The sequence below is a fragment of the Pholis gunnellus genome, assembly GCF_910591455.1.
Source record: "Pholis gunnellus genome assembly, chromosome: 2".
NCBI lineage: Eukaryota > Metazoa > Chordata > Actinopteri > Perciformes > Pholidae > Pholis > Pholis gunnellus.
Window position 1 is genome coordinate 14,608,321 of NC_136536.1, and position 15,328 is coordinate 14,623,648.

The 15,328-nt window shown below is 42.7% G+C and overlaps 2 protein-coding genes across 2 annotated transcripts; both read right to left on the reverse strand.

The window, feature by feature from the left end:
• Positions 1 to 824: 824 nt before the first annotated feature.
• Positions 825 to 3,581, reverse strand: rbm15 (RNA binding motif protein 15). The gene has a single exon (XM_079178140.1). The coding sequence runs from the start codon at positions 3,449 to 3,451 to the stop codon at positions 893 to 895; it is 2,559 nt and encodes an 852-aa protein (XP_079034266.1). The 5' UTR covers positions 3,452 to 3,581; the 3' UTR covers positions 825 to 892.
• A 3,396-nt stretch (positions 3,582 to 6,977) lies between these two features.
• Positions 6,978 to 13,873, reverse strand: alx3 (ALX homeobox 3; the record flags this gene model as incomplete). Its single annotated transcript, XM_079178210.1, has 5 exons — positions 6,978 to 7,328; positions 7,508 to 7,633; positions 7,753 to 8,027; positions 11,502 to 11,817; positions 13,727 to 13,873. 5 exons carry the CDS (start codon positions 13,871 to 13,873, stop codon positions 6,978 to 6,980), a joined length of 1,215 nt encoding a protein of 404 aa, XP_079034336.1.
• Positions 13,874 to 15,328: the final 1,455 nt, after the last annotated feature.

Here is a 15,328-nt window from a genome sequence, read left to right on the forward strand (position 1 = left end):
GCCATCGTGCTGACATCAGGGCGGTTACCCGATGACGGGAGCCTAAAAGCTCTGGTGAGTGTGGTGTGCCGGAGAAAAGTTGTGCGAAATGTTTCGGCCTTCGAAATGATTCTTTGTCTTGATTGGCTTTGTAACTGCAGTACCAAACCATTAACTCCACCGTCACTGAGAACCGTCAGTTAAGAAATGCTCAGTGGTAGAAATATCATTGCACTGTAATTCAAAGCCTTGTAAAAAGGATGTTTTTCTGATTCTCCTCATGTAAAAGCCTATAGACACAATAACACCTATACAATCTAAGCTAATGCAGTATAATAGCCGAGACACAAACACGACCTTTTTAAACTTGTACATTTCAGCTTGTTGTTAACACAGAGTCAGGGAGGCGTGGCCTCAACACTACAGTAGCCTGTGAGGCCATTGTTTGTGGTAGTATTGTAGTGGAGGTGTTATTGTGTCTACTCACTGCAAATCAGAGTTATTTTTTAGTTATTTTCTTGTAGTAGAGTTGGAAAGCTGTTTTTAAACCTGTAAATTAACCAAATAAAATAGTTTCCTATATGCCTCATCTATTCTTAAATTAAATGTTTTCAACAAATGCTCCTCATATTTTACTGTTTTCATATGTTCTGACTGAATTACTGTGAGCAATTCATACACCCTTTAAAAATAATTTCAAATACACACATCCTTTTAGTTTAGTAGGAGGGCAGGGTTTGCTATTTTAGTGGATTACATGGTAACATACAAACACTCAAGAACCATACTAGTGTACCCCATAATGCAGAACACACAGCATGCAATAGTTACTGACATACAGCAGATTTCTTTTTTTTTCTTTTTTTTTTTTTACACCACTTGAACTTGTGTGTGTTCTGATTTTTTTTTTTTTTTAAGATGCTCCACGAACCACAATCATGACCAGATAGTCCTCTTCACTTTTAGCCAGAGCTTTGGCAGAGGAATCCAGGAACTGCTGGGAGAAATCACAGGGAGGGAAAGCGTGAAGAACCCCTGTGTTGTCTTTATCTCGGCTCCCTCCCACAGGTAGGCTGATGACTCCAGCTGCCTGTTTTTGGTTGAGGTAGGACACCAGGTTGCGAAGCGGCCGCTGAGTTGAGGCTGCAGGGTCAGACGAAGACGAATCCTCCGTGGTCCCAGGAACTGCCAGCAGGACGGCGTAGCCGCCGGGACCCGCCACCTTGATGCGCCGGGACACCTCGTCAAGCTTGGGCTGGTCCAGGCGGAGACGCTGGGTGATCTTTAGCTCGCTCACCTGCCGCCCTGATGTGCCCTCAACGAGCAGGTCGCTGGCTACATTGTGATCGCCCTCCAGCAGGTGCATGTTGGCCGGGAAGTTGCTGTTCTTGAGTAGCAGCATACCATGCCAGGCCAGGCCGAGTTTTGTGCCGTCCGGTTTGGGCGGCTGGCCTCCCTTGGAATTGTTTTCAGAACGTTCTCTTTTGGCCGGCCCTTTACCACCATCGCCGGCTTTGCGCTTACGCTCTGCAACTGATGAAACACTGCTGCTTGGTGGTCCCTTGTCAGAGAGACTCTGGCCTTTGAGTCTCCGTTCAGCCACACTTTTTTCCAGGCTGCCGTGACGTTCTCGTGCCGGAGAGGGTCTCTCGGCCCGCAGAGGGCGCTCCGAGTCACTGAAGCGCCCACCATCCCTGCTGCTACCTCCAGGACTGCCATCTGGAGAAGCACGTCTACGCCTTACTGTCCTCTCAGTGCTGTCAGGGGAGTGGTCTATATGGCGTCCGTCCTCCATTATACGCCGCTTGCGTGCAGGTTCTCGTCCCTGTAGCTCTCGTTCCAGCGACCAGGGCTCTCGTGCCCGCCGCTCACGTTCCAAGTGCTCCAGAGGCTCAAAGGGTGAAGCACGTACCCGATCACGAATAGCTGGATTGGGCCACTCAGTTCCAGGAAAGAGCTCTCTTTCCCTGAAATGAAGTGGCGGTGGAGTCCGTTCCCTGACCCTCAGAGGTTCAGGTGTGGCACGGTGGACAAATGACTCCGCCACCATGTCAAACGGTGGTATTGGGAGAGGCTGCAGGAACTGCTGCTGGTAACGATGCTCAGTGTCAGCAAAGTCCACTCGAAGTCTTCTCTCTGGACCTCCCAGCGGAAAGCCCCTCATGTGTGTGCACGCCGCTTGTGCAGCATCCAAACTTTCATACTGAATGTAGGCCCAAGTGTCCCCCTTTCTGTAGTCAATGGTCCTTATAGTGCCAAAGCGATCAAACTCTCTTGCTAGGGCAGCTACAGGAACCCAGGGTCCAAGTCCACCCACCCACAGGCGTGTGGTGGGAGTTGCTTTCCCATAACCTATCTTTATGGGGTTGTGGCCGACTATTTTGCCGGACATACTAAGTTTAGCACGGTGAGCCATGTCAAGATTCTCAAATTTCAGAAATCCATATGTGCTGGTTTGTCCTCGTGTGGGTCTTTTAATGTCCACTTCAGTTATGACCCCAAACCTGTCAAAAGCTCTCCTCAAGTCCGCCTCTGTAACAGTTATGTCCAGATTGCCTAAAAACAACGTCCTATTGGCTCTTTGGTCATCTTCTGGAGATATAAAATCCTCCTCGCGAAAAGCTGCTCGCTCTGCAATGAAAGCGGGGCGTGCCCTGGCTTCAAACAGGGCAAACTCCCTCTCCCTGTCCCGCTCCAGCTCTCTGGGCAAAGGGGGCGGCGGTGGAGGGGGGAGCCGTCCCAAGGCCAGCTGCTGCAGCCGGTAGTCTCTGTATCCGAGCCCGGTGGGCGACAGGGGTCTCTGCAAATGTCTGTGGCTTTGAGCTGCACCATACAAGTCCCTCTCCACGGGGGAGCGGCTTCTCCTCCTGTTTATGTACACGGCCTCGATTTTTAACGGCCGATCGTACAGCACCAACCGTCCCCTCGCGTGCTTCGCGGCTCTGGCGTCCTCCGGCTTCCTGAAATTCACGAACGCTATCCGCTCGTCGTTGCTACGGCTTATCTTAACGCTCACGTCTCCGAATTTCTTAAACTCGTGAAAGAGTCCGTCCTCTATGTCTTCGTCGCTCAGCTGGGTGCCGAGGTCGCTTATTTTGAGTGTTTTGTACTCACTCTCGGTGCTCGGCGGCTGCACCCGCTGCTCCGCCCGTGAAGCGGTCCTCGGCGAGGCTAAGTCCAGCGTGAGGCTCAGGCTGTGGTTCTTACCGATGGAGCTAGCGGCAGCAGACTGACAACTGTGGTTATTTCCAGTCCGACTGTGGCCGTCAAAATCTCTGTCTCTTTTTTCACCGAGTAGACTCCTTCTCGTCGAGCCGCCGTCGCTTTTGGCCGAGCTATTTCCATTATTACTCCCACTGGAAACGGAGAGAGCCCCCATTTTCTTGCTGGTCGGGTGGCATCCTCCCCTGTCTCGTATGTCGTCCAAGGCCCGGGAGCGTTTTTTGATCGGCGACCGCTCTTTACCTTTCATTTCAGTCCACGCGGAGCCGACTTTCGGGACACCTGGGCTTTTTATTGCTGTTTCTGCAACTGAGTGCAGACGATTGTTGAAATGAAAAACGGATTTATTCACTGACCCTGCGGCAAAACAACAACAGTCGCCATTTTGTACAGATTAATGGGAAGGCCCGCCCCTGCGACCTGATTGGTTAAAAAGCAGGGTGGAAAACTTTTAAGCGCATGTCAATCACCCACTGGGACGTTTAAATGTAAATATGTATTTATTCGTTTCCACTTTAGTAATTCTGCACCAATTAGCAATTTACTGCAAATTAATCTGTAGCCTGTTATAAGTCAACACCTCTCTGACATTGTCTCAATACTAAGCGTTATAAGCCCAACAAGGTAGTGTTTATTTAGGGATTTACAATTTATTGCAGGGCTATTTTAATACATCATTTTGTGAGCTGCCCCTGTTTTTTGTTCATCCCCAGTCAAAGTACTAAACTATTATTATGTCAAATGTTTCTCCATCGTTTTAAATACGTTGACCTCATACCACAAGGTGGCGGTATTTGAACAGGAGCTCAAAGGGTACAGTAAGCACACAAGCTCATAAATTACTTAAAAATGACTTTGGATGTACACATGGCCCTTCTGTGGGTATGTGGACAACTAAAAGCTGCTGATCAACAACTTGTAATGAATTGTATCATACGTATACAGTTGCCACGCTCCAGTCATAATTGTATTGCAGGTTACTTGGGTATATTTTAGGCATGTTACATCTGAACACCTGGTTACTTTTAGTTATAATAGTTTCCTTTTTGGAGGTGAAAGCTAAATTAAAATAATCCCAGGATTTGGCCTTTTCTTGTTCTTTATTTGAGTTATTTACCATTTACGAGTCAAAGGAATGTTTGAATCATGCGGAAACAAGATAACACTTCTACAAACCACTTCTTGCACTTCTGGATAAGTGTACAACATTTAGTGCACATTTAGTGCACACTTGTAAGTCACTTTGGATAAAAGCGTCTGCTAAATGACTGTAATGTAATGTAATGTAACAATTAAATGCAAATAGTCAACTCAGTGTGGCAGCCCTTTTTGTTTTTTACCCTTCAAATGATGAACTGTTAAATTAAGTTCAATGTCTTGAAGCAGCTAAATACTTTATGGCAGACTGTGTGGAACTCGCCTCGCTCCGCTGTTTGACTGTGTTACAGAGATGGCCGCAGTGTGCAACCACATTGTTTAGCTTAGTGGGACATGTCAATGCCGTCCGACTGCTTCAAATACAAGGATCTGTTGTGTCACAATATCTGCACTTCAAGGCCAAAATAAATCTTGTTGAGATCAAAGCTCAGAGCAGTGGCCAGCAGGCAGCTGTACAGATTTTAATGAGCATTAAATCAGATTGTATTTGTCCATTAATGAGGCTAAGGGTATAGTAATTTTCAGACTCAAGTGACAGTCTTCACCCGATGACCCTTACACACAAAGTGATGCTTAGTTATTAACTGCCCCCAGCATTGTGCAGTCTTAACTCAACATTTTTCATTTCATTTTTATGACAAATCATATGAGGCCTTTTCAGCCTGATATATGAACCAATACAGATCAAAGCGCCTGCCATACCACTGTAACTTAAATGACAACTTAATCAAAACTTATGGTTGCCTATTGTAAGATGAGGTAATTCGTTTTTGTCCTGTTTTTAAGTGGACGAAACCATTCTGCATTTATATTATTGTTATCTATTCTTTTACAACTGTCCTGACAGCGTTCAAGGGTTAACATATCAGGTTCACTAAGCCACTGAGTTTCCTCTTTTGTTTCAGCAGATTTATTTAACCTGCTCCCTATCTAAAAAATAAATACTAAAAATGAGCGCTGATCCACCATCTGCTATTTCTTCAGCTTTCCTAAAGATGGCCATCTCCTCAATCCCTTATCCCCACTGACAGGTCTCCTTATCTTCTCCACTTAATCTGGGATTTAATCAGGGGACTATGTAACTGCAGTAAAGGCTGCCGTCTCCCAGGGCCTGGCTGGAATTTGAAGCTGTGGGTGTGGAAAGCGTTTCTGATGGGTTTGTGCATTCTTCTATTGGAACCACATGTTAGTGGCTCACACAAAACCCCGGCACAGACTCAGGGAATGGCAGATGATCCGCCTCAGCATGTCTGTCATGTGAAGCAAGCAAAGGGAAAGCAGAGCCAGTATATTGTCCCGTAAGCCATTTCTGGGGAGTAAGTGGAGTAAGTGGAGCTTGGAACGGCTTTGTCCACCAGAGGAACTTTCTTTTTTCTCAATTCAAGTTGCAGTCTCAATCTCTCACAGATTTAAATGTTTGCACATCTGACATTAATATGTTGGTATTTAGTAATTTACACCAGATGGGATATGGTACCGTGCAATTCAGTGTTTCCTTGACAATAAAGTACATTGTTTGGGGAAAAGCACAACAAGGAGATTTCCTGAAAACAACTGTTAAGAATGCATTCAGAGTACATGCGAGACTAAGCACGCCACAGATTTATAATTATCATATTCTTGTTTAAAAGACAACATATGGATACATAAGTATTTATAAATAAAAGCAGAAGTACTGGCTTCAGTGGTTAATATTACCAAACAAAACACGCTCTGGGCCATGGTAACCCCAATTTCTTCTATTAAACTGTAAGTCATTACTCAGTTGGTCGGGTTTACCACTGATGCCAGATGTGAATGAGAAATGGCTCAATGTGAAGCCATCCTTCTGAGGAAGGCTTACTTTATCATCAATAGTGGAGTGTGGTTGCTCAGTTAACTTTACATTAATGAACCTGCCACTCGCTCCTGATACATGAGGTGCCACCTGAGGGCCTCTTGAAGTGAGGCCAAGTATGCTGCACATGTACGGTCTCTCTGTGCACTTCCCAAATACAAAAAAACTCACTTCCCGCACAGCAGAAGTCTTTGTGTTTATGGCAACCACAGCCAGTGAACCTTTTTTTGCCCCACAAACAACACTCACAGTTAAATATGTGACACAGATTTTTGGTTGGTTTTTTTAGGAGTCATGTCAAGCCTAAAATCATTTCGGCTGAGATTGTTTTTGTTCTATTTTCTTAATCTTTTTTCCCCAAAATAGTTTCCTACTGAAAAAACAGTATTTAGATGGAGGCCTTTATTACTGGTCACACTATAAAGCACAACAGACACAAAAAAAACAATGATTAAAATGATAATTACAATTTTTACATGCTTAAATAATTGTTTGTCTTTGGTCTCAGCAATGTGATATCAAACTAAAACTGGAAACAACAAAGTTCCTATTAATACACTGGGTTTTCGTGCAAGAGGCTCAAGTTGCCCTCAATGTTCATGAAATTCATATTCCACGATCCTTCTGAATTGTGAAAAGTCGCCAAGTTTACATAAATGTTAGGAGGAAATATTTGAGTCATATGCTGAGATGGGTGTGTACATCGGGGACTGTTTATGGTTCAGGAATGTAATATGCTTTGGCTCAGTCAGTGCATAATGGGGTTTTGGCACTGTTGTGGTCATGTAGGCCAGGAGAGAATGCTGCCTGGCTCTTTGGCTTTCATACGCAGCGCCACAAGGCCCGTCGGCTTGTAGTCAGTCTCGGGCCCCTCAATGGAAGGGGGCCCGAGGCCTCCTGGAAAGCTGTGGAGTGAATAGAGGCCGTTGATGCCTGGATGGTGAGACGGGTGGTGGTGGTGGTGGGGATGGCTGGTGGATGCAGGCATGCCCATGAAGCCCTGCAGATTGCTGTGGGGGTGAGGGTATGGACTCATGCAGGATGAGGGGATGGAGTCCGCTCCTAGGACACAGCCAGCACCTGAACCACCGCCTCCTCCTGAAGCTGCCCCGTGCCACAGGTTGCCCTGCATCTGACGGGAAGAGAGGAATGAACATGGAAACACTTCATACTTTGCTATGAACACCAAATCAAGATATCTGCAAAGGTCGAATTGAGCAGGAAAAACTAAATAAGTTCTCACAGCAGGATCGATAATTTCTACAGCTTCTACCACAACATGTATGTCATGTGAGATCTGCGGTGGCCTACCTGGTATGTATCATGGCGAGGGAGAAGAGAGATATCATATGTAGCCGCAAAGTGGTTGCGGACTTCCTGGATCTTTCCATAGCGTTCCCGTTTCCTCCACTTGGCTCTACGATTCTGGAACCAAACCTTTCAAATACAAAAATATTGTGGATCAGAAGACAACAGGTCTTATTCAGGTCATAAACTCTCTTCTGCACATAGTTATAAAAAGGTGTAATATATGAGGCAGTTGCCTGAAAGCACACCTGAACCCGAGCCTCAGTGAGCTCCGTCCTCAGGGCCAGCTGCTCTCGAGCGTACACGTCAGGGTAGTGTGTCTTCTGAAACACTTTCTCCAGCTCCTCCAGCTGAAACGTGCTGAAGGTGGTACGATTGCGCCGTTTCTTGTTCTTGCCCGATAAGTCGATGGAGTCGGCGATAGAGTCCCCATGCAAACCAGCACCTGGCTCTTTCAGCTTGCCACAACAGTCCGTGCCAATGCCAGGATATCCCATGGTCTTTGGAGCGCCTTTCTCTCTGACTGAGACATAAGGGCACACAGAAAAAAGGTAGAAAGTTTTATGTATTCCAAAATGTATGTATATGCAAACTTCTATATTGTCAGTTCATCAGAATTGATTCATTGTTTCATGATTTTAGATTGCTGTTAGGTTTTCTTTACGGTACCACATATTTTTTAGGGTGCTGGTTTTACTTAAGATTTTGCAATCATCAACTTCTGATTAAGATTCTAGCATTGTTTCAATCTGATCCTTCATCAAATACTTTGTGAAATAAGTTTTACTTTTTCTGGATTGTTATTGCTGCCCATCTTGGCCGGGACCAAAAAATGTGATGACAATGATTGTGGTTTGATAAAGGTTCAATAAAATCTATATATATATATTGTTTAGGGTTTTGTAAGGTTGCAGAAAAACTATGCGGGACCCTGAGAAACATCACGAACAAACCAGCGGGCTTCGACAGGCTAACACCGATAAACATTTATACCTGTAGCTAACTTATCATCACTAATGAGGACGAGAAATGCACAACTTTTGTACAGAAAAGTCCCTTTGTATGTGAGGCACCAGTACTAACATCTGAATGATCAACCACTCCCATTTTCACTGCAAGTGAGAAAGTTTAATATTAAGACCAGCGGCGTATAATTCTACACACTGTTACAAAACCTAATTAAACAAGAGATCACATCAAACATTCTGTCTGAAAATCCATTAATCTCCTGCTTGTTTTTCATGCTTCTCAATTTAATTCCCAAACTCAAACTATCATAAGAGGCTGAGCTGTGACGCTGAGAAAAGCAACACACAACAGCCAAACAGCGATTTAATTTGATTAGCTCAGACAACCCAAAGTGAACTCTCAGTAAATTGGTTTGGATTAAACCCACAAGGCAGTAAGTAAAAAACACGATTCGATTTGTCACATTTGGATAATAAATAAATTTACATCATAAAATAAATGTTTAGGCTCGCTTTCTAAACAAACAAATCAATTTATTCTTTGGGAAACTTATTGCAATGTTCATGTCAAAATATTAACATTAAGAGTAAGAAAACTAGGATAAAGCACTGGATTAAATGTCAAATATATATCCGATAAAGCACATGATTGAATACAGTCGGCCCTTAACATTCAGCAGTAAGGGGACATCTGAAAGCATTATTTCCCTTCCTGTTAACAGACCATGGAAAGGGCTGTTCCCTCCTGCAGTATTTTGATGTTGTTGTCCATGTTCATTATGTTTAACCCTGAGCTCCAAAACCAAATCACTCTGCGTCTAACTGCAGGCACTCTCTTACTGGGGGCAGCAGAGACATTACTTTGCTATTCTCCTAATTCAATATGGGGCCCAACAGAGAGCACTTTTCATTGCAGCATTAATTTCCTCTTGTCCATTAGATCCCACCTCACACCGCAGCTCATGCTGAAAATATTCTCCGTTAAGATATCAAACTGGGGCCGCCAGACATTGTATAGCTTTTACCCTGTCAAACACCCACATCCGCTCTGCCTCCGGTGTAACAGGAGATTTAGGTGAAGTTCAGGAAAAGGCAAATAGAGGATAAATTCAAAATGCATAGGAAGAAATATCATGCTGTGAGTTTGGGGATCAATTCTAATAAACTGAAATAGTCGTGGTAGAAATTTATGCCACTTCTTTTCCAGGCCTCTTGCTCTGTACATTAAGGTTTTCAATTTGAACAAAACGGTACTTCAGTCTTTTAAAACATGTTTCATCAGTTTCTTTAACGGAAATATAATATTTAATGGTTTCAAATTAATCTGCGTTCGTTATTATAGCAGATGAATAATAAAATGGAAGACAATTTAAAATAAAGCTATCTCAGCCTCTAACAAAGAATTAAGGTTGTTTATTATTTATTTTAATAATGTGAAACCTTTTGGTATTTTTTTTGGGGGGGGGGGAGTTTTAGTTATAAAAACCAAGCAATTTATGTGAAACAATTTCAGAAAAATCTACTCACCCATTATTCAAATTTGGCTAATTCTGTATTACAATTGCAAGAATTGATTGCAAGCAACAACATTGCAAACTAAATTAAAACTTAAAAGTGTAAAGATGGTTGAAGGGTTTTAAAATGTGTTGGCCTGCCCCACCATCAATAAACTTTCATCCCATTGTAGACAAAACAGGAAGACGTGTCTGCCTTTGAAGCTGAACGAACCCAAACACACACATGAAGAGTATAGACACATGCACACATCTATTCTGCACATGCATGCAAACCCTACTAACTTACAGTGATATACCCAGTAATGTATAAAATTAATTAAACTTACACTGAACAATTCTCAGTGCACAAGCATGTGTGTGTGTGTGTGTGTGTGTGTGTGTGTGTGACCGTGACAGAGAACTGGGGAAACCATACATTTCCTAATTTAAACCCAATTTCAAAGCAAAGTAATAAAAGTCCAATTTCAAACATGACAGCTGATATCGTTATAATAACTAATTGTGAAAAAAAGTCTATTTGTCTATTTGGCAGTAACATGAATCAATCTGTTGTATATTATTCTGGACACAGATATCACAAAGACCTTATCAGTACTCATATCCTCTGTTGCTTTGCAGAATCATCAACACTAATAAATAAAGTGGAAGACCACATCATTTCTCCAGGCTTCGGTTCAACATATACAGGTTTTACTTTTCTTCCCAATAATGGACATTTAGAGGCTATTATGTCTGACAGCTCTTTGAGCAGAAATTCAAAGCCAATTCACATGTGTTTTACAAACCATGCACATGAAGAGAATAAGAAGCAATTAAAAAAAAAAGAGGGCAAGGACTAAAATACAGAAATATTAGGCTGAATGTTAGCCTAAAACCTGATAACTGACTAGTGGCCTAATGACACATCCAACATCCAGACTGACCTTTAACCTCTCTCACTTTACATCAAGGTCTGTCAAGTGAAAGACAACTTGTTGACATTTTCATCACAACGCTGCTTTCATTTGCATAGCCAATACAAATCAATCAACATTATTAGCTGAAATCGCACACTTAACACGGTTGCAAACTGCAAAAAAAGAAAAACTGCCTTACTGGAAAACTTATCCACCGGATTTATGGATCTCTTTCTTACTAAATTGAACAAGGATAAAGATTATTTTCATGTTCTATACCTCCATTCATCCTTTTTTTGTTTACACCCACCTGTTCTTTATATTAATTCATTTTTGAAATGTCAAAATGGGGGAGGGGGGGGGAATGCTAATCCAGGTATTTCCTTCCGCACTAAAGACTTTTTGGCAAAAAAATACTTTTATTCTTTTTGCATTCTTTTAAAATATATATTATTAAAATCCATTATATTGTCAAGCAATTGTGCTATCATTCAAAGATAGTTTAGAGAAACAAGCAAAAACAAGTCAAGGACTTGCTGTTGCTCCTACTTTAATTTATAAGTCAGTTAGTTGCTGTTTTCTTTTCTTTTTGTAACAGAAATTCTCTCTTACTCACCTTCCGAGTTGTTCTCATAAAACGCCGGCTTGCCGTTTATCGCTGTCCCCTTTTGATCCTGGTTTATACTCTCCAAGAACTTGCTGTGTTTGGACGGTGAGGCGGGCGGGTTCGTCGAGGCAGCCCCGTGCGTAAAGTCCGCCGCAGTATCCCCAAACCTCCCCATGGCGGCGGCGTACAGGTCCCCGCGCAGGCTGAGACGGTGGGGAAGAGGAGGAGGAAGATGCGAGGGTTTCTGCAGCTCGTCGCAGGGGAGAAAGGAGCCGGAGCCGCTGTGCTCCAGTCTCGGTGAGATATCTGGCGTCCTCCTGCTGGTCTGCGAAGAGAAAGGCAAACAACTCTCTCTCTCCATCTTACGTGTCCAGCAGGCAGTATAGACAACAGTGACTGGGCGCTGATAGTGTGGGCGCCTGAGTGGGACAGTTTTTTTCTCTACTGTGTTCATGTCAAGTGGGTGGGATTTAATAGATCAGAAACAAAGACCCGTGAAACCGGGGCTGGAGTGTGTGTGTGTGTCGTGCGTAAAAGAGAAAGAGGGAAAGAGAGAGAGAGAGAGAGAGAGAGAGAGAGAGAGAGAGAGAGAGAGAGAGAGAGAGAGAGAGAGAGAGAGAGAGAGAGGCTGTGTTTGCGTGTGTGGTAGGGTGTATATTGCAGCATCCAGCAGTCTGATATAATCCGCCAAAAATTCAATCACGTGTGGTTTCTGTCCCTCCAATTAACCATTTAATTCCTATTTCGTATATTGTTATGGGCCTCATCACCAAATCAAGCAGGACAGGAGAAACAGACACAGACACACACAACAGTTTACGCAGGGATAACTGACCGATACTTTTCCATGCAGCTCGTGATGTATGTTTCTTTGTTTTTCGGTTTGTTTTGTATTTTTTATGTCAATTTCGTTTTACTTTAGTATATTCTATTTATTTTGTTCACAGTCGGGCATAACGAGTGGGCCTAATGTTTATTTTCATTATTCTTTGTCAAACTGACTTTCTTCCTTTTAATTTATTCTAAACGTTTAATTCAGTGATTATATATGCATGTGTTAATTATTCCCTATTAGGTTTCGATGCATTATTTTACTTCCAATAAAGGTATGTGTCCTTCTGCCGCTGTGCCAGAAAAGGGACGACATCGATAGAAGCTTACACGACACAAATGACCAAATTCATTCTTTCTCTTCTGCCCATTAAAAAAAGGCCCATGTAAAAAAAAAATTAATGCAATTACAAAGCATGTATAATCAGTTCAAAGGACTGCCAAGGTCAAACTAATTTGGATAAAAGCCTATTGACACAAATCCACACGCAAACACAATCACTAAACATGATAACTAATAAAATACGCAAATGTATTGAGATGATATATTTCATTGTCTACTCAGGGCAATTTAGGTTTATTGTTTTCGCTGTCTTTGTCTTTGAACAAATTCAGCTAAAGACAACAATTTCGTTGAAAATGCGTCGGCATTCATCACCCAATGTCACGGCATATGGCAGTTCAGCAGGTAGGCTTTTATTGTATGAATCCCATGGAGATATAGAGCTAACTCGAGACATTTTGGATTTCGGAGGCTGTCTATATAACATTAGCCTAATTTAAAAAGGACGTTATCGTCAACTATTAATTTAAACAAAATGATTATTCAATCAACAATCTTGAGGATAATGCAACATACCAGAAGAACAATTTTAAATATAGGCTATCATTATTAAAGTGACAAAACAGATTATCACAAAATACTCCGATATACCGATGTGTCTGCTGACATTTACAGTGGTTCACTTCGCCGTTTCCTTGTCCTTCAGCTCTAAAGTATGGGGCTGATTTCCTGTGGTTTCACTGAATAATACTGAAAGTCTTTCAGAAATGATGGAAACAGCAAAACAATAGTTATGAAGGTCATAACATCTCCTGCTTGCAGTAAAATACACTTTTAATTAATGCAATACAATTCTTAAATCTTTGTGGGATTTTTACTTGAACTCACTTGACAACTGTTTTGATAAGAGTCAATATAAAAATAATAGCATCTAAAGTAAAAGCAGAAAAAATGCTTTGTCCATGATACAGAGCACAAGATGTGTTATTTATTTTAACCATGCAGCTCGAAACTGACTGACTATCAGAAAGAGTTGGACTCAGCAGTAAGATAAAAGGCCTTTGATACTGACACGTTATCTCCGATCTAGACAAACCTCGTCTAAACACAGTGCACTTACCAGGTTCAGACGCAGTACCGTTGGTTTTGGGGACATCTCACCATCTCTTTGGATACCTGAGGCTGCACGCTGCTCAGCTGATGGACAAGTGTGTAAACACAGGGTCCATTTGGGCTGAAAAGCCTCATAAGCCCCATTTGATTCCATTTTGAGCTCTGAAATATCAAAGTGTCCACAGTACACGTTACAGATCCGAGTGTAGTGAAAAAATCTGTGCAACAAGAAATATGGAGTTAAGATGGCATGTGAATGAGGGCTCCAAGGGAGCTCAAATTCTGGCTTGAATTGTTGTTTGTATACAAAGAATTTCAATGACGAATAAAGAAAAGATGATTAACCTTGCAACTGTTTTTGTCCCCAAAAAAAAACACGTTACAATTCTAATGATAATCTTATTCATAGCTAATGTGATAATTGCCACAAACTACATTCATCTCTTTACCAAGAGACTCAAAAGTGTAGTCATGACCAAAATGAAAATTCCATTCTTCATCTGGACACAAAGTGCAAGACATGGATCCTTGCATGGAAAGGAAGCGCTCCTTCAAGTTTAAAATGATTAGTGGCCTTAGATATAAGGCCTAATGACATTTATGTGTAACATGACTTAGATTACCATGTTAGAGCGAGGCTAAAAAAGACCGCGCTGTCATGTTAATCACAACCACAATGCCACCTTTCACCCTCCCACACTCTGAGTGTATTCATCCCCGTAAACTTCAGCCTACATGTACTTGCCAGCATTTATCAAACTGTCTGGCTGACCACCATTAAAACATCATAATTCTGTTATAGGGGAGTATACGTTTTTTAAGATGTGTACGGGACACGGATATGTTTCTCAAATCTCGTGACAAGCATGTCCTCTGTAGCCCGAGGCAGCAACGCACGGACCCAGCTGAATAAATGCATTCCAGAAATGTGGGCAAGAGGAAGAACGTCTCCGCTATGATCTCTGAGCAGCCGCAGGTAACAGTGTTTATATGAATACTGCATCAAGAGAGCATAAGATGTAGAGGATTATGGATATGTTATTTGCTAAGGAATCAAAGCCTCCTAGGAGTCTGTGTGGACGTCTGTGTGCTGTGGTTTGTTTAATTATACATAAGGGGTGGGGGTCCATTCATTCATGCACTAAAAAGTCAGACTTTCACAGAGTATTGTCCTTTATAAAATAAGCACAATGGGATCTCAAACACAGATGTGTGTGCATTCTTACTTTACCCACTTACAGGGAAAGATGTGGGGGTTAAAAGCAGGGACATGGCAGAAAATAGCATCAACTGGCTGTCCATACCATGACCAGTTTCACTCACTGCTCCCCGTGGTCCTAAACCCTTGTCCTCCAAGCCTGTCCTGGGCATGACCCTGCACAGGAAATCAGTTCAGCCTGTTGGGAGTTCCAGGTCTCCCCCAGCTGCCTCCCGGCTCTGGGCACAGACAGAGTGGATAAAGGTGACCCTGCACTCTCACCACCCTGTGGCCCTCGGGCTAGAGAGCCACTTCCATCCCTCCCTCCACAACATCCTCTCGGCCTGCATGTCAGTCTGCAGGGCTTTGTCACACCCTGTTACACCTTACATCCTCTCTCGCACACACACA